General features: G+C 37.7%; 1 protein-coding gene across 9 annotated transcripts in view; it reads left to right on the top strand.

Annotated features, from left to right (window-relative positions):
• The window catches only part of ADGRL4 (adhesion G protein-coupled receptor L4), a 264,165-nt gene that overhangs the window by 211,137 nt on the left and 28,868 nt on the right, over positions 1–24,160 (top strand). For all 9 annotated transcript variants that reach the window (XM_062004023.1, XM_062004022.1, XM_062004025.1 and 6 more), the window contains 4 exons: positions 15,345–15,497; positions 21,527–21,682; positions 22,204–22,274; positions 23,967–24,140. In XM_062004023.1, coding sequence (XP_061860007.1) covers positions 15,345–15,497; positions 21,527–21,682; positions 22,204–22,274; positions 23,967–24,140 — 554 coding nt within the window. The remainder of the gene's footprint in view (positions 1–15,344; positions 15,498–21,526; positions 21,683–22,203; positions 22,275–23,966; positions 24,141–24,160) is intronic.

The following is a 24,160-nucleotide window of genomic DNA, read 5'->3' as shown; positions in this document are numbered from 1 at the left end:
AAATCTTTCAACCACTTGAATCCATGACAAAATTTCCTTTATAACTCTGCTTCTTAGTGTGGAAACAAGGTACCTTTCTAATGATGCAAATTACTCTTGCAGCATCCTTCACTTAAAGTATTCTGGAGAGAGTGCTTGAAAGGAAGTTTCAGATTGTTTCCTTTCTTAAGACTCATTATTTGGTTTACACTTATCCAAACAAGATCAAGGTGCCAAATGAGTTCATATTGCTATTGAAACATATGTGACCTTTATGAGTTTGGGTCTGTTCTGTTTAAATCAAAATAGACAAGGTAAAAGAAAAGATTTGGTAAAAGGAGAAATGAGACAAAGGCAGGTCAAGTGATTCCCTGGACTCTCACCCACAGTCTATAGGAAAGCCAGTAAATGAAAATGAAACCTGTAAGTCTCTCTAGGTCACCTCTCCAAGGATGCACCCAGCTCACAACCTCTGGTTATGGAGGTAGCTTTAGGAGCATGGATGCAGGTGGAGAAGAGGGAAAAGATTGTTGCGCAAAGGAAGGAGAAATATCTGTCTTTTAGGAGAAGAAAGAGAAAACCAGAGCTTAAAAAAAATGTGGCAGAACTCAGTTTTTGTATCTGAGGATACTGGGGGTGGAGAAGAGAGTGTTGCATGGTTGAGGTGGTGTGTTGTTACACCAGAGCTGTTTGATTCCACAGCAATGAAAATGCCTCTTGACCCTAGAGGCATACTGTATGTGTAGAACTATGAAGGTTAACAGTGATGCCTATATTTGCAAGAACAGTTTACATTTACCTACTTCGGCCCCTGTTATCACAGGCAATCTGTTACTGAATAGCTACCGAAGATGAAACTTCCTACTGGGTTGATGACTTTTAATTGTGCTGTTCCTACTACCATCCCAACAACACCCTCATCAGAAATCAGTGAGCTAGAGTGCTACTGGTATAAAAGATGTGGACAGTATTTGTCATGCAGTCCATTAGAGAGTCCACAGCCTTTCCCTGCGCTTAGTATAGATGGGAAGTCTTCCATAGCAGCTGGCAAATGTTGAATTATTAAATTGTGTCTACAACACTTCAGATAATTATTGTCCAAGTGATAGTATGGTGAGATAAGCCTGGTGTCAACAAGCAGCCTTTTCCACCTTCAGAGTTTAACAGGTTTGCTGTTTTGAAATTCAAGAAAAGTCTGCTCTGTCAGGAAGGATTTAAATAGAAAATTTAATGGGTTTGCATATTGCTCTGCAAGACAGATTTTTTTTTTTGTTAGCCTTCAAAGTCTACACCATCTAACCAAGCATGTTGAAGTAAGATACATGTTTCTGAGTGTTGTAATAGTTGTAGTCATTGTGGAGAAGTGTTAAATATAAGCAGATACCCCAAATGTTATTTTAAATATACTGTAGATTAATAGTACTGTGTGTGAAGGCAGGAGAACAGGGATGGCTGAAATCATTTTTGGATAGATTCTCAATTGGTTGTCCTCTTGGAGAGAATTCACTCTCTACTGATCTTTTCGTCTTCAAGGAAACAAATGTAGATAAGAGATGACTCCACAATTATGTCTTGACTAGAAATAACTGCTGCAGAAACTCCTTTTGTTTTTCCCATCTCTTTCTGATAAAGTGCAATTAGTACACCGCTTGCCTCTTTCTGTAAGATGTTTGTAGGCAATGTTATTGTGAAGGAACACAAGCTGCCACTGCAGTCGTACTTTTAAACATGCAGTTGAAAAAGACAGCTTTGCTATAGTGACAGAAAACATCAAAGCAACAAAACACACTATTTTATCTGATGGGGGCAACAATATCTCAGCTAATAAAATGGCTGTCATCCCTGTCCATTGTATAGATAAGGAAGCTGAGGATGTTTGGATGCTCTTTGTTGGTACGCCAAGTTGCAATTATCCTATGACAGAGCCCTTCTGGCCTATGATTGATGAAGCATTTTGAGGGGGAGAGCGCTTCAATAGACGAATTTCATTGGATTTGATGATGACATCGCTTGCACAATGGTTGGCAAAAACAAAAACATTTTAAGTATAGCTAGGAAAAGATGGCCTCATTTAATGTGCCTGGGATGTCCTTGCCACATTCACTTATTTGTATTGTATGTTGGATGTACACAAGTCTAATTCTGAAGTTCTTGTGTTGACCTTTTCTGGCATTGAGATCAAGGGACTGTCTGTAATAAAGATGAGAAGACTTTAAAGACTTCAGTGGCTTGTCATAGTAGGGTATGTTTAAACATAAAATAACATAGAATGCAGCCTTTGGCTAAAACAGGCACTAAATGAAGTTCTAAGGATATTTCTTGCTCCTCAAGAAATTCATCATTATCTTGCCATTTAATGGCCTAAAATTGGACCTGCTTCAAAAACAATTTTTCCTTCTTACCTGGTCCCTAACTCACAAGGTGACTCCACCACTTGCCTCTATCAGATGCAATATGGATGATGCCAGTCAAGAGGAAAGGGATGTTCCTTCCTTGCTGAAATTCCAGGGTGGATTTGAGCACTAGTAAAGCTCTCCTCTGAACAGTGGTTAGCCCTCTGTAAAATGTCAGCCTTTCCAAGGCATGATACTAACCTGTTGTTGCAACAATGTATATTGCTGCTCATCCCCAATATTCCTTTTTTCCTGGGTCCAGCCATCCTCTATCCCAGATCTTTCAGTGGGTCTCTGGAATTGATCCTGGAGGTTGACTTTATGTACCTGATCTGGAGCCAAGGCAGCTGGAGTAAGAATTTAAGCTCTAATCCAGTAATTTCATACTGCATAGTTTGGGCATTTGAAAATAAACAGTTTTTTAAACACTACTTTTTTTTTTTCTGGGCACAACCTGTATTTAAATTTGAGATGTAAACTTGCTCCACTTGACTAAGTAAAATAAAGATTTAATGCTTATGAAAAAGTTTGCAACAAATCAGAGCATAGAAAACCTTTCCCAACAAACTATTCTGGGATCTTCAGTATCTTGACTGAGCTTGATCTTCTGGAGTAAGACTAAGGATATCCTATAGAATTGTCTATGCTGGTACATCCAGAAACAGCCACAAAGGACAAAAGGCAATGACTGTTTGGGGTTTTTTTTAATGAAAGAAGCATTTGATATGTGATGTCATACTTTATTTTTAATCCAAGAAAACTAAGAGTCTATATTGTAGCTTTTTGCTAAACGAATTTCTTGTCCTACACTTAAAAAAACCAAACAAACCTTACAGTGCTTCTCCACATATCTAATCAATGACCCCATTTTCAGGGATACTTAAAATGCTGTAGAAATCTACCCAATGCTCCTGCAAGTTCAGTCTATTTGATAATCATGTGTTTATCTTTATTATGTTTCCTTAGACTTAGGTGCTTCATTTGAGAGATTTATTTTAATAAATGAAGGGAAGATGGGGTTGCTTGGTTTTTTTGGGAGGTTGGGTTGGTTTGGGGTTTGGTTTTTTTGATTGATTTGCTTGGGAAACAAGTTTTTTTAACATTACCAACTGAGAATTTTGCGTGATCTCCAGCACGATGGTCTTTGTTTCACATGCCTACTATTCAGTACCTTATGATAATCCTCCTTTTCTGTGGTTTCTGCCTACTTATTATGTAAATTGCACCTCTCACTTTAATCAGTGGCAGCAGCATTTTCTGCGTTTTGTATTGGAACTTGGTTTCCAAGTGTTTGCTGAGCTGACACAGTGCAGTACTGGACAAACCAAACAACAGCAAGTGGTGTGGCTCTGCAGCATAGCGTTGTGTCCCAGCTAATGGATACTGTGTTTGGAGGACTAATTAGCCTGGCTAGAGAGCAGCACTAAGGTAGCATGGTTGCTTGTGATATGACCTGCCTCTGAGATCTGCTCAGTCCCCTAGTGTGGCATTTAGGCACAACTCCAGTCGTTGAAAGACACACAGCATTTATACAGAATATCTACACCCTCCTGAATGTCAGTACCCCCAGGCACAAATACACATAATAATGCTTTGCATAGTAGGTTGGTTTATGGTAGAAAAAAATTAAAAGTGTTTCCAGTTCTGACGTGTGCCACGTTTCAACATTTTTCCCTGTTGTGTTACTTGCAACAAACTGCAGCCATAGAATTGTAGAATGGTAGGTGCTGGAAGGGACCTTTAGAGATCATCTAGTTTACTTAAGTGTGTGTTTCATAGCTTTGAGACAATAAAGCATCTATTGGTATCTAAGAATAAACGTCCTCACTAGAAAATTACAAAGTTATGTAGAAAACAGTGATTATGAATTAACAGTATATTTCAGCCTAGTATGTAATAACTATTGAAGAGTGGGAGTTGGTGTGTCAGTAAAGGAAAAGTCATTTTAAATTGAGTTAAGATGTTATATATTCCTTCCTTGTTCAAAATTCATTAAGGATCTGAGTGGGTTATCTAGTTTTGCTGTTTCATATGGAGCTAAAGTTTTCCATATTACATGACTTAAAAAGAAAGATCCAGAAAGAGCTATCAAGTCCATCTGGCATGAAAGACCAAAGGCTCTATCACTTCAAAACCTTAGGGTTCAGGACAGAGAGATGAAAGAGGAAATCTAGCCTTTAGACCTGCTGGGTTTTTTAAGAGATTGCTCCAGAAAGGAGAAGGTCTATATAATTTTCAAATGAGCAGATTCTACTAAGATGATATTTGCCTATCGTAGAGGAAGATGGCTGAGATTACCTAAAAATCTGCAGTCCTTTAACTGAACCTGAGCAGTACCACAGACTTAACTCCCTCTGAGTTTTATAATCTCCATTTCCACTTGCATCATTTTAGCTAGCTTTAATGCACATCAGAAGGCAGAGTATACCAAACTCTCTATGTTTTTGTAACGATTCGTATCAGAAACCAGATGCTAGGGTGAGTCTCTGAGAATATAATTGTTAGTAGTTAAGATATTGTCACTATGGAGTTAAATACTTACAGAATTGATAGTAGCTGGAAATACTTCAGTGGTTATTGTTGAAGTCATTAGTCTAGCTGAAGTAATGCTGGCAAGTTTTCCCTCTGGGTAGAATTCCTCAGTCTAATTGTCTCCTCCTTGCCAGACCATGTTTGATATCTTCAGGTTTGGAGACTGGATGTTTTCCAGTAATTAATGGCTTTCTCAGTTATAGACTGAAATTATTTCCTTTGGTGAATTAGTTTATTATCGGTAGTGAAGCTATTGAATTCCAGAGCATCTGAATAGGATAACTTACAAATAGAACTAATATAAAAACCACACTGTCACCAAGACACATGAAAGCTATGTGGGCTATGGGCCAATGTAGAGGATGTTTAGTTCACATGTACTTTTTGACAAGAATAAAACAATATTGACTTTAAAAAAATTATCCAAACTTCTTTGCTATTGGTGTTACCATCTTCTGTTGACTTAACCTTAATATTAAGAGCAATATAGGTACATACATCTTATAGGCTAACATTAGGCCACCTCATCTAACCTCCTGAATAGTACTGGCAATCAAACTTCATCAGGCTACTTTTGTCTTGAGTACTGTAACTTGGGTTTGAAAAAAAAATATATCTTGAACTCAAGGTCTCTGATGCTGAGACTAGACTCCTTAAAGTACTTTTTCCACTCAGAGCATAATTAGCCTGAAGTTTCAGAAATCAATGAATACTATTCCACAATTGAAAAAAAACCACTTCTTCTGCAGTCACTGTTTTATGGCCTTCCATGTTATTTGAGCTATTACTTGTTTCAATTAAATTTTACCACTCTTACTGCATTCTACTTTTTAGATCCAAAACAGAAAATAATACATATCTCAAAGCTAAAAGTAAGAAGTGTTTTTAATACTGTTTCAGATATATTACCACAAATTATTTTTCAAAGGACATTTATTGAAGAAAATGTAGTACTATGACACCTGTACTTCATAATGTGCCACTTATTTTTAGGTAGCAGATTCAAAAGCATGAGGAGAAACTTCTAGTTAAACCCAAGTTTTCATACATGTGGAACTATCTCTGTTGCCAAAATAAAGACTTCCTACTAAACCTCTGAAATGTTATATCATTACTTAGCAAAACTTCTTTTTCAGTAGAGCACAACTTTTTCTTTTCCCTTAAAAAAAAAAAAAAAAAAAGCCTGCTAAAGGGGTAAATGCCAACTGACAGAGTTTATCTCCCCAGAGCCAAGAAGATAGCCTGGAGATGAGAGATGAAAGAATTCATATTCATCCTGATTTCTAGCCTTGTGTTTCTCTTGCTGTTAGATGGGGCATTGTTAAGACAGGGGGATCACAACCTCTGAGCAATGGCCTTGTGTAACTGGCCTTAGGAGACATCCATCTAGTAGTTGATGGAGATTAGATATAGGTGAAGTAATCCTGATATGCTTCTCTTTAGATGCATTTAACTTCTGTTAGATGCAGTTCAGATAGATCCCAAGACTTGGTGCGTGGTGATGATCTTTTTGCTGCTACCGAGGAACAACTTCGTCTACAAGCTAACAGTTAACAGATTCTGCTGTAATATGCAAAAGAAAGTTTGAAGTTAGATAAATACTGGAATGTGCCATACTGAATTTCCATATTTTGGTTCAGAAAGTTCTGCAAACAGTTTTTAGAAATTATTTTTTGAAATAACAAGAACCAGCTGCATTGAGAATTGAACAACTTTAAGCCTTAATTTCCTGAATGCAGTTATATAGTGATTACAGGAGTATTGGGGCAGTAAATGTATATAAATAAATCATGGCACTTATTTATATAAATTGAAGAAAGGGTTAAACAGTATAATCAAGATTTCAGCCTCACATTCTGGCACATCTATTTTCATGGTGCAAATTCTATGCAAGCATTATGATAAATTGAAAACGCAATGGGAAGTCTGCAAGAAATTATAATGCAGATATCTGAATATAGGTTGTTTGGGTTTTGTTTGGTTTTTTGTTTTTGGAGTTTGTTTTTTAAATACAGTTCTATTTGCAGTTCTGAAACAGCACTTCTACTTGGGCTGACCATTCAGTTATGCAGGGGGTGTACTTACCTACTGGCAACTGGGTTTCAGTAAGGCCCACTGTGATATTTGCTTTCCTTTAAAAGACAAAAAAAGTCTTTCTGATTGTGCATGTGCTGCTTTACTTTTCAGTTAAAGGATGAGTTTCAGTGAAAACAAACAAGTTAGGAACCACAGTGAAAGATGGATTGGGAATGATGTAATTAAATAACAGGGAAATTTTTAAAGTTGTTCTGCTAGTAGCATTGAAAACTGTTGACACCTTCACAGTGGTAGTTTGAATCCAGCATATTCCCCTTTGGCTGCACTTCAGCTTGTTTTAATTCTGTTTTTTTGATGGAGGCAAACCAGAAAACTGATGATAGGCCTCAATTATATTCTGCCTATTCCTAAAGGCACCTGCCAGGATGTTGAGGTTGCATCTTGGTAACTAGATTTATGTGGGGTGAGGAAAGGAAGAGCAATGTGATCTTCTTCCTTGACTCCTGCTCTTTTTAAGTTTTGCTCCTTTGCTTCTATAAAAGCAGAGGTGCAGGTTGATGGGAATCATTCTTTGGCCTTCAGTGAGTTTGAGGTCAGGTTCTTTTATGAAAACAGCATTTTCTCACACAAAGCAAATGAGTGTATTGTTATTCTCTTCGCTGAGGTTAATGTAGAAACAATTCTGTTTCAGAGCCTACCACAAGAAGGAAGGAATGGAGCAGATCATCACTAAAGGAAAGCTGCCTTCAGAATTAGAGATTGTCCTTTAGTTCATACATACCCGTCTTCCTGCTCTAGGGAGGAATTCAGCAACTGGATCTTAATTTCTGGCTTTCAAATATATAATATGAACCAGGCCGTACAAAATTATAGCCTATAGTTCCCATTAAGTCCAATTAAAAGTACCTTTAGCATACAACTAGCTCTGTGCCTAGATAGTTACTTTATAAATCACTACAGAAGTTCATGTACGTTTTCTCACTTGTGTCCACTATCATGTGCTGTTTGTACAATGAACTCACAGGCTTCACAGTGTCACCAGTACTAAATATTTGGAACTACCCATTTTGATCTGCAAAGGGGTCTCAGGGCACACAGTGCCAATCTCCTCCAGGCATCTGGGAGCTTCAAGCCTGAAAGTATTTTCATCCTCTTCATTCAAACTTTTTGCTAAGTTGTTTTGCTTCTGCTTTGCTCTTGCCTGAGACTGAAATGTTAAGATTTTAGTGATGGCATCTCACTTAACCCCATCCTGTCAGATGGGTGCCTTGGGTTGTTTGAGTTCATGGTAAGACTAACCAGGATCTGAATGTGACGAGAACTGAAAATCAGATTGTTTTATCCCCTCCTATTCAGTGCCAATAATCCAGGCTTTTTAGGGAATTTGTGTGTTCATCACTCCTCAATCCAAAGCCAGCTTGAGAGTTCCAGTAGACCATCTTCAACCTGTCTTTTTTTCATTTTACTTGTGACTTGTCACTGTCTCTCACATTACCCTGCTACATACAGTCTCTCTCCTTCTTTAGCTTTACTGTTTAAACAACTCACCAGACTCAGCTGGTGAATTAATGCCACCTTCCCAGGAGGAACGCAAGACAGCCTGGAGTGCTCCAGGTGCAAGGAGGTCAAAGTCTGGTCTCTTGTGCCCAAGCTGAGATGTGAGTTGTGCCCTTCACTTGTACTCCTGACAGGTGCTTTGAGACCCCGCTCACAAACTCAGTAGGTGATGCTGGACCAGCTCTGAGTTTTGCCTGTAACAGAAGGGGTGAATCCCAGAGCACTCACAGGTCTTACCCTCATATTCAAATCAGGAAAGTGTGTCAGACAAATACCTAATCTGGGGTTTGGACACACAAACTGAAGCTCCTCACTTGCAGCTGCACAGCTCTGAAAGCTCTCTTGCTGAGCCTCTGTTGGTCAGTGAAGCTTTAAGGCTTTCTCTTGGGAGTGGTGGGGGCCTCTTGCTACTGTCTGCAGGGTACCCAGACTCCTGCTCTCCAGAGGAGACAGTGGTGGAGAAAAGGTGGAACAGGGCTACTCAACAGCTATTTATCCCCTCTTCCTTTCTGTTTCACTAATTTGAGCATCCTGTTCCTTATTACTCTTGAATTTGTGCAGGTGTTTTTCTGGGTAAAGAATTTGTTTCCAATCAAGGACAAGCACTTGAAAGATTCCTTCCCCTGACTCCCTCATCCCTACCCTAGTCTCTTATTCTTCACATATGAGTGAGCACAAATTACAGAGTTTATTTTTTTGATACTTCTCAAGTGTTGAAAAGACAAGTTGTTCTCTGTGACTAAACAAATGACAATTTCATCACAGACATTTACCTAATAATAAATGCTTTTCATATTTAATTTGTAATGTCTGAAAATACCAGCAAGAGATGAGAGAAGCAGTTTAGATAATGTATTAACCCCTCCAAACCTTGTCCATTCTCTGAAACTCAACCTGAATGTGTTTTGAACATGTAGGAATACACCTTTCCTTATTTTAGACTATTCTGCCCTGTTTCTTAAACTGAGGCTATGGGAATTTGTTGTTATGAAGCTTTTTTGGCCAGGCATGAAAGAACAGCTGATCTGAAATCATCTCTGTGTGTACTTATAGCCTGTGAAGAATGTGGAAGAAAATATTTGTTTGCTGAGCTAAGGACTTCTAGGAGTCCAGGTAGCTGCAGAGCCATCAAGCTCAAACCAGTTAAAAAATTCTGGCAAGCTATAAAAATATCCCTGGAAGGCATTGTGAAGAGATCTTGCAAGGAGGTAGAGAGTTAGGAAATTTTAGCAAGACAGCACTTGCAGTAGTAAGATTTCTTATGCAGCAACTGCATGGTCCCCTGCCCCAGTGTAGGACAAAGATGAATCGGGCCCATTATGAAAGCAATTCATATTTAAATGAGATTTTCAGCCCAGTTCTGCAGTCTCAAGTGGTTTTTCTAAGCATCTGCTCTTTCATGCTGATTTAGACCAAACTTGAATGCTGAATCTTCAGAGAATCATAAACAAATTGTGCTAAATTACCATTAATGGAAACACATCACAAGGAAGGGAAAAACAAGGTTGTTAATGGTATCACTGTTCTTAACTCTGGCTGTGATAGCTGTAGACACACAGTCCTGCAGCACAGAAGTAATGTATGTAAGATCACCCACTGTTCTGAGACCTCTAGACAAGCTAAGCACAGCAGGGTGAGTAGCACTGGAATTTGTTTTACAGGAAGCCTTTCATTTCCTTGCTTTTGAGGGGTTAAGTGAGGCACTTCAAGTACTGTTCTCCCATGAGAGTTACACTAGGGAAGGGTAGTTTTAGTTTCCCCCAGGGGCTCCATAGCAGTTCTGGCAGCAGAGGCTGCTGTCGAAAGAGAACAGCAGGATGCAATGAATCAATGTATTCCCCAACCGCTCTGGCTGTGTTTCCTTCCTACCCAGCACTGTCCACTTTTCAGACTACTGTATCTGATACTGGTCCCCAGCCCTGTGTTGCCACTGCTGTTCTGGATGGGTGTACCCCAAAGGCCTCCAACCTTGGTTTCAATAGACCTGGATTAGGGTAAAATTAACGGTTAATGTTTTAATTGAGTTTTTTTAATGTCATATGTGGAATGCACAGAACAGAATGTGAATGTATTTCAGTATAGAGTAACAGCCTCAGTGTGAGCTGCTTGTGGTTCTTAGAAACATCAAGTGTTCATTAAACTTGTTAAAATCACCCAATCATAGAATGGTTTGGGTTGGAAAAGACCTTAAAGATCATGCAATTCCAATCCCTTTGCCATGGGCAGGGACACCTTCCACTAGACCAGGTTGCTCAAAGCCCCAACCAAACTGGCCTTGAACACTTCCAGAGACGGGGCAACCTGTTCCAGTGCCTCACTGCCCTCACATTGGAGAGCTTATCTAATCTAAATCTATCGTCTTTCTGTTTAAAGCCATCACCCCTTGACTACGTGCCCGTTTAAGAAGTCCCTTTCCTACTTTCTTGGCGACCCTGCTAGGTACTGAAAGGCTGCTATAAGGTGTCCCTGAAGTCTTCTCTTTTCCAAGCTGAACGATCCCAACTCTCTCATCCCTTCTCAGGAGAGGTGCTCCAGTCCTCTGACCATATTCATGGCTCTCCTCTGTACTTGCTCCAATAGGTTCATATCCTTCTTATGTTAGGGGCCCCAGACCCCACAAGAGCAGAGCCTATGGTTGTTTGAGCAGAGTCTGGGAAAACTCAGTTTATCAAACTCAAGATTTGCTTAGGAGTTCTTAATTCATTTATCTCCTTCTGTGGAATGTCAAGATGTCAAAGAGTTCACCTGCAACAGACATTTCTGGTTCCCTGAGAAGTCTGTCGTCACTCTGTAGAGCTCAGCTGGATATCCAGATCATCCCACAGAGCGTGGGGAGTCAGAACTGCCATCCCTGCCAAAGAAGCAGAAGAACAAGAGCCTTGGGTTCTCTACCTGTAGTAAGACCCCAGTAGAAAGCTTTGGGAGATGTAGATATACATGGCAGATTTTGATCCAAAACTTTGAGAAATTAAATTCTTCAGCAGAAGAGCCAGGAGTATGGAAGTCAAGGGCTGACCTCACAAGCTGTGGTAGCTCCAGGGCAGGCTTTCCCTAGGGTAGTCTCCCAGATGGGATGGCCCATGGCTTAAGGAGCTTCTGTCACAGGAGTCCTCCAGCTGGCTTTCACCCATGACCAATCTTCAAGATCAACATTTTTACATCATATCCAAGTATGCATGCATACATGTTCATCCATCTTTGGGTTAGCACAAACTACCAATGAAACTATTTTTAGCCTTCTTCACATTGTGATTTTTAATAAGATTTTAGAGCAAACAAACAAACAAAACCTCAAAAGGCAACAGCCTGCTTCTTGTGCCTCCAAAGAAACCATTTCTAAAGATAGTTCAGCCATTCAGCAAATATCCTGTGAATTAATCACGCTTGAATGCAGTATTACCATTTAGCTACATTAATTAACTGCGTTATTTGGCCGACTTTATTTCGAAAAGTCTCTCAATTTTTCATCAGTTACTGGAAAAAAAGAAAAATTCTTTAAGGCAATGTGCATTCCTGAAATACTGCCTGTTCAATGGGTATCTGTGCCAGCAAAACATGACATAATTCAATTAGGTAGAAACAAGGCAGGTGGATTATATGCTTGTCATCTAAAGTATCCTCTCAGTATAGACACAAAAATTTCTCTAAAATAAACCAACTCTCCTCAGCTCCCTCGCCCACACCCGCAAACCAAACAACCGAAAAACCAAAGCATATATCCATCTATAAATCCTGAGGGTTTTCTCCCTGACATCCCTTAAATCACAAATCCAATAATATTATAAATCATGTAAAATTTGGAAAATTACTTTAAGCTCCTGGGCTCTACATTGAACTGCTGTTTGAATAAAAAAAAAAAAAAATCGTTTATACAGAGAACTAGATCTTTTTTGCCATCATTGTTGATGTAAGGTATTTTGTTTGAAATTAGGCAGATTATTTAAACACATCTAGTCAAACTGTATGTGAAACTCCTCTTTTTTTTTTTTTTTTACTAAAAATTCTTCCTTGCTTGCATTTCTCATTAACCCAGTAGTTTTCCATAGCAAGCATCACCCTGGGCCTACTTACGTCAGTGACTTTTATGCCATTAATTTCAGTGGAAGCAGGATGTGGTCCAGTAAATTATCCCCCAGCATGGTCTGCTCAGTATTACGTTAGACCATGGGAACAGTGAAAAGAAAGCTCCTTATGAATTTAACTCTTTAAAATGTCTGTTCTTATGTTTGGAAAGTTACTGCTATTCTCTTTTGATGTAATAAAGGTTTCTCAAATTATCAAAAAGATTCTCTCAATAGGCAAGCCTTCTAAGGCAATATAGTCACCATTAAACCCCTTACAGACATACTAAATACTGAGGAAAAACACCATAATGTAGCAGAGTTAGTTAGGCACAATTATAAAGAATTTATTGATGACCACTGCGTGAGTCATTTTGCTATTGTTTATATACTCTTTAGACCACTTGATAAGGGTACTAGTGTTCTAATCTGCAGACTCTAGTTGAGCGCCTAGAAAACAAATTCAAAAGAATAATTCTTGCCTGTAGCTTTTCTTCCATCATCTATTATTTTTCTCCCTTGAAGGAAGTCCTGGAGTGATCAAGGTCCTGCTTCTTATCTTCCATTCCTCACTATCCCATGAGCTTTCCAAAGTCCACGCATATCTTCCAGGATCTATTATACTTTCCAAAGACCAAGTTTACGTGTTAGCCAAAATAGTCCACTTCTTTTTGTCATGAAATATGTCGGTCCGGGACGAAATTGGTATCACAAGAGCCAGACACACACAGACACACACAAATGCTATTCAAACAAGTAGACCTTGCTATCAACGTTTGTAAAGTGTTCTGGGGCCTGGTCTCTGCGACGCCATGTGCCAAAGTGGATTTTTCATATTCTCATGCTTAGCTTTTGAACTTGAATTAATACCACATTTTTTTTCTCCCTATCGTAATGTCACTTAAACTAAATTGGTTTTACTTTGGCATTCTTTTAGTGAGATCCAAGTCATACACCTTCTCTGCTGTATTCTCATGAATACCAAAGCTGTAGAATAAATATTGTTGACGTGTGCTGGCCAAGGGCTTTTATACTTTAATTCCTCATTAAATTACATTCCATTTTAGTTATAATGAGCATAATCCATTTGATACTGTTGACCCAAATTCCTCTGAGGAAAGATGCAGTTCTCAATTGATATTTGCATTTCTGAGTCAACTGAATAACATTCAAAATCATGTCAGACTTCAAATCTGAAAAATGTCCTTTTCCAATGTTATTTTAGCAGTTGTGCCTAAGTTACATTGCAGATATGTATTCCTGCAACCCCTGGTGTTCTTTAGCCTTGCCACTTCCCTAGCTTATGTGACCTTTTATCTGTATCCTATCCCTGTAAATACCATATGAGAACACTGACCATCAGGAAGCAGAAGCACCTTTCTGAAACTCACGTCCAGACATCTTTTCTAAAATCATATTTCTACTCCTTGTCAAGCTCCTTAATTGTTCCTCTTCTGCAATAAACTGTTATTTCTCTCTCCGTTAGAATTCTTTCCTGTCATTCATCATGTTACAAGTACCTTTTTCTTGAAAACAGGAACAAAATCCCAGTAGATCTCAGGAAGCCTTTAACTCTCTTCCTTTCTCACGATGTAGAAAAGAGAACTCCACTGAGAGTAGTGTTATCCTCTTTGGGAGAGTTTCATCAGTTTCAGAATGTTGTGGGAGAAATAGGCTATTTGGAAAGATAGAATTGTTAGTATTGTGAGTGTTGCTGTCAGTTTGAGAAGCAGACTGTCTGGATAAGGAAGCTTTTGAAATTTTTCTCAAGTTTGGTCTAAAAATTGCTTACAGACAACAGGGAATATTCAAGAGAGGAAACTCCTTAATTGAGTCATTGCAGAAGATCAATTATACCATTCAAAGCATGAGTTTATTATTTCATTTGACCTTTGATCAAGCTAGCTGAATCCCCATGCTTACAGTGATGGCACATGCAGAGACTCTGCAGAGATAAAGTAGATTTAAACCTTGTACATATAGTTCCTTTTTCATGTATTATTAAAGGCATGGGGTTTACACTGTAATGTATATCATCTAAATCTGCAGGTACAAAAGTGACTTGCACAGTGATTGCGAAGAAGTGAAGATTAAACTATGAAACTTGTTCATCTGTTTGCCAAGATCTTTGTGATAATTAAGAAAAAACAATGTAATAGGACTCAGATCAGTCAGTAGGAGAAATTTTATATATTTGTTGTCCTGGACTGCTGATAAATAACACAGAAGGTCTTCAAAAACAGGCTGGAAAAAGACCTGTCAGTGTAACTATATTAATCCTGCTTTGATGGTAGGGAACAAACTGAGTGATTTCATAGAATCCCAGAATGGTAGGGTTGGAAGGGACCTTTAGAGATCATCAACCTCCCTGCAAAAGCAGGTCAACCTAGATCAGGTCGCATAGGAACGTGTCCAGGTAGATCTTGAAGACCTAAAATTCTAGGTTCCCAGATGCATCCTTGCGGTGCCTCTCTGTAGATTTTTGGATAGAAAAAATGTTATCAAATGCAATCCTTTATTATGTGTGAATATCCAATTAAACCATTCAGCATCCTGCTGGTTTTCTCATTTGTTGTCTCACACAGGATGAGGGCAGAAGAGTGCTGCTATACACCTTATTACATCCTTGGCAATGGGAAAACTATATAGGTAAACACCAAGAGTGCTAGCTCAGCGTTCAAAACTTCAATAAACAAAATACTAGAGGCCAAATTAAGCTTTTCCTTTACTGTTTTCTTCAATTGACAAGTGCAAATATATTTCTCCATAATTTATGTCTTGACAGATGATAATGAATGTGAAAATGCTACTCAGCCTTGTGGAGAGCATGCCAATTGTACAAACACGGTGGGAAGTTATTTTTGCATGTGCATGCCTGGTTTCAAATCCAGCAATGGTCAACAAACTTTTGTACCTAATGATGGAACCTCCTGCGTGGGTAAGTTGTCAATGTCTGCCAGCCAGCTTTACATTCTAACTCTTCTCTTACTGCCTCTGTTAATCATAGAAATCTAGCAAAATGTTTTCAGATTTGTAACATTTGGAGTCTGGGTATAAAATTCCCACTGTTTGGACTGGTATAGATTTAAGACTGCAGTTCAGACCCATGCTTCTTTGCTGATAACACGGCAGTTGCCAAAGCGTTCAGTATCACTTCAATCTTGACTCTGATTGCAATATTTTTGATCCATATGTCAGTTTTATACAATGAATATGTAGTTGAGGTAACACAGAAATTCCCAGCCCATCTTTTTATGTTTTGTTTCACTGATCTTTGAGCAAGATGGTCATATTCTTAATACGAAGAAGAGTGACAAAGTATTCTGCATTCAGGTCACTCTGGACCAACAAAATTCCCTATACATTCGACCTACTGTAGTCCAAATATCTTTTGTTTGGGGGCTTTGGATATTTTTGGTAATTTTTCAAGTCTGACCAAAAGCAATGAGCAAGTTCAGTAGTTATCCTACCTCCTGTGCCATCCATCAGCCTCTGTTTCTGTAGCAGCTAGACGGAACTTGTTCATGATTACAACGGAGGAAAAGTTCTCTGGAAAAATGTTATTTTTGAACAACTATGCAATCCTTTAGGATTTCCTTTGAATGAAAGAACAGTAACTGTATCCTTTTTTTCAAACTCCTGGTAATTTTCTCTCTATGTTGCAACAGTCCTCAGGGAATCAGAAAATGAGAAATAAATCTATTGCCCTTTACACCTTTATGCTGACTGTGTCTCACTCTAGATGCATCTCCTGTGAGCTTCCAAGTGCTGACAGCCTCTCTTCTTACTACTCTTAATATCAGCGGAATGGCTGCATATTAAGCCAGAAAATGATCTAATCAACATTTCTTGCCCATTGCTCACATCCATCTAAAAGAGCTCTGCTTTATCCAGTCACTATGAATCGTTCTTAAATGAGCTGGGATTGAGACTGTTAGCACATTGAGCTGTAAATATTCTCACCATTTCTGGTCCAGGCTTTGATTTTTACATTCAAAAGTTTTGTGTTCAAAGTTATTTCTCTGTTCTTGTGTCACTCATTTTTACCATTAGATTGCTAATTTCTATTGGATTTGCCTTCTTTTCTTTACAGGGCAGACTGATCTTTTTTTATCCTCTACTGGGGGTTAGTTTACCATTTTTCCTCTCCTTTTTGCCAATTCACGTGGGAGGAGCTGAGAGCTTCCAAAACTCACACTGAAATAAAAAATTACCTGTGGGCTCTTTTTCTCATTAAACATGTGTACCAATTACTTTACCAAGCAGTGGGCCCTAAAGACAACCTTTTGACCCACAATTAATTTTCTACTTTATCTACCAGGGAAACCATAATTAGGATATTTTGTACCCAATGGATCTGCAGCTACAAGTAGTAGATATGACTTGCTCACAAGCAACTGATAGTAGTATGTATGAGGTGTACTGCGTGCAGCTGAACCAAACACCAAAGTTGTCATTGTAAATACAGTGAATGTTATCCAGTACAAATTGGAGGACAGAGATACCTTTGGAGCATATGTCATTACACAATATATTTGTTTATGCCATCAAACCTATCTGGAATTCCCAGTGGTGCAAGTGCAGTACGTCATTATGTATGAGTCTGTTTCAAAGTCCTTATGCATAGACATACATGTTCTTCCCCTCTTTGGATACCATAGTAAACTTCCAAATACAAAGTGATTATAACTCTCAAGGTAGCAGATCAAAAAAATCTTGGGACAATGGCTTTGGGAAATATCAGTTCACCCATTAATCCAAGCGTAATATTGAGTTTTAAGTTGAAGGCCAGCAGTATTTCATCAGTGTTATCAGGCAGAATCTGTGAAGAGATGACCACGAAGTGTGTAGACATAGGAGGAACTGGAGAACTGGAGGGTAGAAAAGAGCAGGGGGAAAGAAAGGAGAAAGGAAATAGAGAAGAAAAAACAAAGAGTATGTAGGTTTGATGTTTCTGAAGATGATGTTTTTCTGCTGTCCTGAATGTGAGCTATTAAAATGTGTTTACTGTGTAAAAGCCATGCTTTTTCCTTAGACTTCATATTTTATTGACTATTTGGCTGCAGATGAAAAGGTGAAGTATAAGCCTACTTTTTTCACCTTGGTTAAAGGAGGGAAAACATGACAATGGCCATCTACAAAGCAAAAGTGACATCCATGCTATTCTGCCTTTTCCAGGAACATGCTATTAGTTTTCTTCAGGTATTTCTGAGAACACTGGGAAGGCACCTACTCTCCATCACAACCTTTTCTGTGACAGAGGGGCTGAAAGGTGGATGGGATATGGCATTATGTCACATTGGTAACTTTTACTCATGCCAGAGGCTTTTTCATTTCAACTTTGTGTGTGCAGCTGTCTTCCATAGTATGGAGACATGGGGAGGGAACATCTAGTCCTTTGCAATTGGATTTTTCAATTACTTGCAAGCTACTAATAAGCAGAAGGTATAATGTAGACATCAAGCTGTCTTGACTGACTGGTAAAGAATCAAAGCCATGTAGGTACAATCCAGTAATTGGAAAGACTGAACATAATAACTGTTCTCAGTACTTTTAATTTAATTGGAATTTCCTTGCTTGCTGCAGTAAATGAGGAGTGACAAAGCACAGAAATAAAATAAAAGGTTATAAATTCATTTCCACACGAGTCTAAGTGGTGAGGGTGATATTATTTTTCTGTTCAGAGCTATTATAAAAGCTTCAAAGTTCAGCTCCAGAATTTGTTTTGAATATTTACTAAAAGGCCAGGGCTTTTTACAGAGTTATAGTAAATGCTCTTCTGTTTAAAAAGCTGCCGTTCTTCAACCTTTGCTCAGGAATGTTGTCTGTGAAGACTGCTCACACAAGCCTTGGCAGCCCAGTCTCACTCCCATAGTAGATCAAGGAGGACGGTTTGAGATTCTCGCTCCAAAGCTCCAGTAAATTTGGATTGCTGAAAGCACTGACAAGCTGTTTTCTGTGTGTGGTCCAACAATTGCATAGTCAGTTAAAAAGACATAACTACAAAAGATAAAGAAACAAAAACCTACAGCTACTGCACACAGTATTTCAAAGCAGGAACTTAAAAGCAGCATTCATACAACTATCACAAATCGTTGTCTGCCCCTGACAATGTCATTGATTTAAAAGGGATATGAAGCTGATTAGTACCTTGCAAGATCAAGCATATTGCCTTTTAATTTTGTCATCCAGGAGATTTTATTTTTTTCTCCAGGAAACAGTGAGTTAGATAGGCGTTATATGGACTCATTCCATATGGACATCTCAACTGCAGAAAGTCTATTTGCATATACTCAACAGGGTGTCTCTAAGCTTTTAAATAGCCATCTTGTTACCAGAGATGTGCTTCGGTGCTTGAGTTTCTGCTGTTGTTTGGATAATTCTGACTTCTCATTAAAATCTCCATTAAATTTAATATCTGACAATCACAAAACCAACAGTAATTTGTGTGACTGCCCAATAATGACAAATAAATGATTTACCAAACTAAAAGTTCATGAAAAGCAAAATATCATCATAATTTTGAAATTTTTGCATCCATAAATCACATAGAAACCTGACACTTAGCAGTGGTAGCCTGGAAAGTATTTAAATATTTATTTATAAGTGACTGTAAGTTTTAGCAAAGCTTGTTGTCATTTGCTGGTGTTTTAGCACTGCATTACATGCCGAATACATTAAGATGTACATGTCCTTCTCCATGTAGCTGACAAGGCCAAAGAAATCTTTGATATCAGGCTGATGCATTTTCTTGCTATACAAACTGTTATTGTCATGGCTTTCACCCTTGCTACTCCAGTTCATTCAAAGTTTGTCTATCTTACAGAGAGTCACACAACAGGGCACTGACAGGCACACACTTGTTTCGAAAGAGCTTTATAATTTACTTGATGTGAGAGGTTATTTAAATGCCAAGAGTAAGAATTTCAGCCTTATGTCTTTAAATGACAGCACTTAATTATGAGGTAGCCTGTGTGTAACACTATATCACACTTCCCCTCCCACCCCTTTTCATCACTTTGCCAAATTCATTCCTGTATAATATGGTTAGCTCCATGACTGTGAATACTGAGGTCACAGAAACCATACAAATAAGGGTACTGCAAAACTCAGTTTCTTAAAGAGAAACATTTGCAGTTTGGGGCATTAAATATGGAAACAGACTATTGCCCTAATGTAGATAAAATTATAATTTCATTTCATTATTTAAGCTTTATTGCTTGTTCTGACCTATTCAGACACACAGCTTCAAAGGCAATTGTGTTGAGAAGGGCAAAAGTGCTTCCAGCCCCACCTCTCCTTCCCATCTGGGCCATGCAGGAATCTGAACAGCTTTTCAGTGGGAGCTTCTGAACCTCAAGCTTAAAACATAGCATTTCAGGTGCAAATCAGAGCCAATGCTCAGTGAGGAAAATAGAGACAAGAAAGTGAGGTGAAACCTCAGCTACCTCCTTGAACCCCAGGAAGACCTCTAGGATTACGAACAGAATAAAGGTAGCTAGAGAATTAAGCACAAAATAGAAAAAAAAATCAGTGGATGCAGAAATTATTGGAATACACCATTAAAAGTTTAACTGTGTTTTACAGTTGCCCCATCATTAAAAAAAAAAAATGTTCTGTGAAGTTACCAAAAACGCTGTCCAAATAATCAGATGGCCCCCAGGTATTCCTCAGACAACTTTCTGCATTCCCTAGATATATCCACAGATATATCATTTGCTCATTTTTGTTTCTACTTCTTTTTGAAAACCAGCACCAATTTTATATCAAGAGTAAAAAAAAATTGTTCCTATATGGTAATAGTGCAGTTTTTCAGTCCTCTATATCTGTTTTTTCTCTGTTCTTAAAACCCATCTGCCTGCACAAAGGCTTCATATCAATTCAAGTAACTATTCTCCACAGATTTTATAGTTGGTTATCCTTTTTCACCATTTTCTTTCCCAAATTCAGTGTTATGCCAGTTCTTAACTTAGATTGTCTTCCTCTCCATTTCATCTGTTCGCCTCTCTACTTTTACTTTCCTTCAGTTCAGTTTTCAAACTGTTCCTTTAAATCTGGTCATGTATCACTTCCTCATTTTTCAACTCTTTTTGTCAGATATACCTGTCCCAGTGCTGTTCATATTTCTCCCCTTTTGAGCACAGCACTTCACAGCCCATTACCTCATTCTTCAGAATTATTTGGTATTGTTCCCAGTTTACTTTCTCTGTTGAGTTATTTGATCTTTATCCTCAGACAACCAAATACTGCAAAATAATCCTTACTCCAGTCAGAGTTAGTACCCAGCTCTCATAAATTGATCAATTCATGGATTCCCTTACCGGAATTCATCGGTTTTACTCTTGGACTGTGCCCCACCCAGTTACTGAACCTCTCTACCTAATGGCAAGTTATTTAGAAGCACAAATGCTATCTTAAACAAATGTAATCTAAATGTGGATTTTAAAAAAATGGACATGCTAAGCACTTTAAAGGGCATGGAGTTTGAATCCTAGATAAACAAGATAGATAAAGTGATCTTTTGTTGCATCTTTTTAAAGTCATGGCTTAAAAGAAAAGACTGCAGATTTCTTTCTCTTTTCTAACTGAATCATAACGCTGAAAGAAATCTATTTAGTCTAATCTCTGGAAAATGGATTTCAGATGATTTGCATCATGCCAAGCATTTTGTTATGATAGAATTAATATTTACACTCATGGCTTTCAAATGTGAACAAAATATGGTAATAAAAATGCTGATATAAAAATAAGATCAATTATGATTTATCCTTCTAATCCTTAAGTATAATAATTGGCATATGTTTTGTCATTAAATTTGCTTTTTTTTTTTTAGTTTTTACTTTTTTTTTGTTCCATGAAATTTTATTATGAAACAGCTTATAGTGTGCAGGGCTATTATCAACAAAGCAGCAAGGTGTTAGTCTGTAAATACTTAATAAAAAATTCTATTTCTCACAATATTTGCAGATATAGATGAGTGCAGCAATGAAGGAACTGTTGCCTGTGGAGATCATGCAAAATGTGAAAACGTGGATGGAGGGTTTAACTGCTCCTGTAAGGAAGGTTATCAACCATCCACAGGAAAATTGCAGTTTAAGCCAAATGATGGCACTTCCTGCCAAGGTACATGATATTATAAAGGTTTATGTGTTATTATGGAGCTACATCTTCTGAGAAACCCACCAGTGACTCTTTATCTTCAATTAGATTAATCAGCAAGACATGAAAAAGAGGCAAGGCAGTGGCATCTACATTTCCTGGGAACAGAATTGTTTCATAAATGTATTTTTGCTGAACGGTGTGGTGAAATCCATTTGAAATAATGGTTACCTCTTCGCAGTTGTCAGATCTGTACCCTGCTCTGTAAATTTGAGTTGTCTCCTAATTTCACCTGTAGAAGCTCCAAGGAAAGAGGGCAAAGTCCTTACCCAAGTAAAACAAAAGCTGAGAGTCGAATTCACTGCTGCAACTTTGGCCAAGATAAAGTCGCAGCAGTTGAAGTTAGAGAATGGAGTGCTGTGCCTTATGTGCATGCATTCAGAATGCTCATGGTTTGGGGAATTAGATAAGAGCTCTTCCAATGAATATATATTGAATATTAATCAAACTGCAATATATAATAAGTTTCTTTTTCATTTCCACAGAAAATCTGAAGGCCAAGTGTGAGTTATACAAAGACTGTATAACTGAACATATTAATAGAACTTTAGCTGGAGTAAGTAGCATTGGTTTACAGATAATTTCCAAATCCTTTAATTGTTTCTGTTTGAAACGGTTATTTCAATTATAATAGTTCTTAAGGAGCTTTTAACAAATGCTTGAAGCATACAATGGAACTTAAGTATGTTTATGGAAGTATTTGAATAATTTCAAATTATTTGAACTGGGTTGTACATTCAAATCATGATTAACTTGCTGGGAATCTGTGTGTTCTGTTTCCAGCAAAGTGAGTCATGATGCATGAAAAATTCAGAAGTGTGGTAATCACTCAACTGTGTCTGTAATTTCTGAAGTTACACACTGCTGCATTTGCTGATGTGCAATTATTTGCTTGTTCAGAGTGAAAGGCAGCAAGATAGCCTACAAAAATAATGTCAACAAGTGGCAAAATAGAAAATGGAACAATAACATCCTGGCATGCAGTATGTTTACTCCTCAAAGCATCATATGTAAAAAATCTGGACTCAGCATTATTTCTTCTCATCACAAGTAGAGATTCCTGAAGCAAATAAAAAAAAATATTAATTCCCCACTCGTTAGATTTTAGTATTGCCAAATTTAAAAAGGATAAATGAAACATTAGCATAAATATCAATCATATAGCAAAAATCAGTCGCATGTGTGCATTTTATATTAAGCTGTTTGCTAAAGTTATAAGATTCAAAATTATATCAATGTAAAGGCTTTTATTAACCTAGTGTAAGATACTCATTTAACATGCCGTGGTAACCTACAATGTCATACATTAGGTTTAATATATGTTTACCACATCTATGTGTAAAGACATGGCAAATGCCACAGCAGGATCTTACAGTGAGATGCTTTTAATAAATAGTCAAATCAAAATCAAATTAATAAGTCAAAATACTTCAATTTCATTTAAATAACAGTGTGTCAGATTTTAGCCTAATTTTTAGCCTGTGTTCTAGTTCTATTCAGCTGCAATCGAAGACAAAGCAAGGCTCATTAAAGCTGATCAGCCGCAGAGACTACAGATCTTACAAAATCAGGTGTTGGAGGTTTTCGAATGGATAAAATCTCTTAAGAAATCAGCATCATGAAGTAATAATTCTTTTCAAATTCAGCTAGGAGATTGAAACTTGTAGTCTTAACTTTTATCTCACCCTCTCTAACCTATTACTTTTTAAATTAATTGTTTTATGTAATTGCATTTAACAGTTCATAAATTGAAGCAGTGAAGGCAAAAGATGCAGTATAGTTTCACTGAACTACATGCTTTATAATCTGCATTTGAAAAAAATCCAACAAAATATACAAACACTGTCCATCTGCTTCCACCTCTTCAGATAAAATTTAACAGAAAAGAGTTCAAGTAGTTATATCACTGATGTTTAATTATTTTTGCAGAACATTTACTAGTTCATTTTGGAGCATTAGAATAAATTTAACAAAGATGTAGTAGTTCAAAGAAAAAGCAAAAAACCATTCAATGATAGCACATTACTTTTTTAATCATAGTTTCTTCTTAGGGTTATATCAGACATGCATAACACCATTACTTTATAGGTCAACCTGTTGATTTAAGTAGTGTCTCTTTTTATGCACTAGCATCTTCAAAGCCAGTATGTTAATTCACAGAAATCAGTCATTTGCATTGGGTTTACTTTGTCTTGCAGAAATGTGACTTTACTTGTTTCATTAAGATGTGAATTCTTGTATTTTTCAGATTAGTCATTTAAAAACACCCCTGGAGATGCTGCAAGAAATTAATAAAAATACTTTAGGACCACTTTTACCTGTAGATGTGATTTCATATGTTGAAGCACTATCTTATTCGACATTGCATACCATGCATTACCCTGTTTCTGAAAATGAAGCACTTCGTAATACAACCATAAATGTGAGTGGATCAAGCCTTAA

The sequence above is a fragment of the Colius striatus genome, chromosome 10 (assembly GCF_028858725.1).
Source record: "Colius striatus isolate bColStr4 chromosome 10, bColStr4.1.hap1, whole genome shotgun sequence".
Lineage (NCBI taxonomy): Eukaryota > Metazoa > Chordata > Aves > Coliiformes > Coliidae > Colius > Colius striatus.
This window is presented reverse-complemented; position numbering and strand designations above follow the sequence as displayed.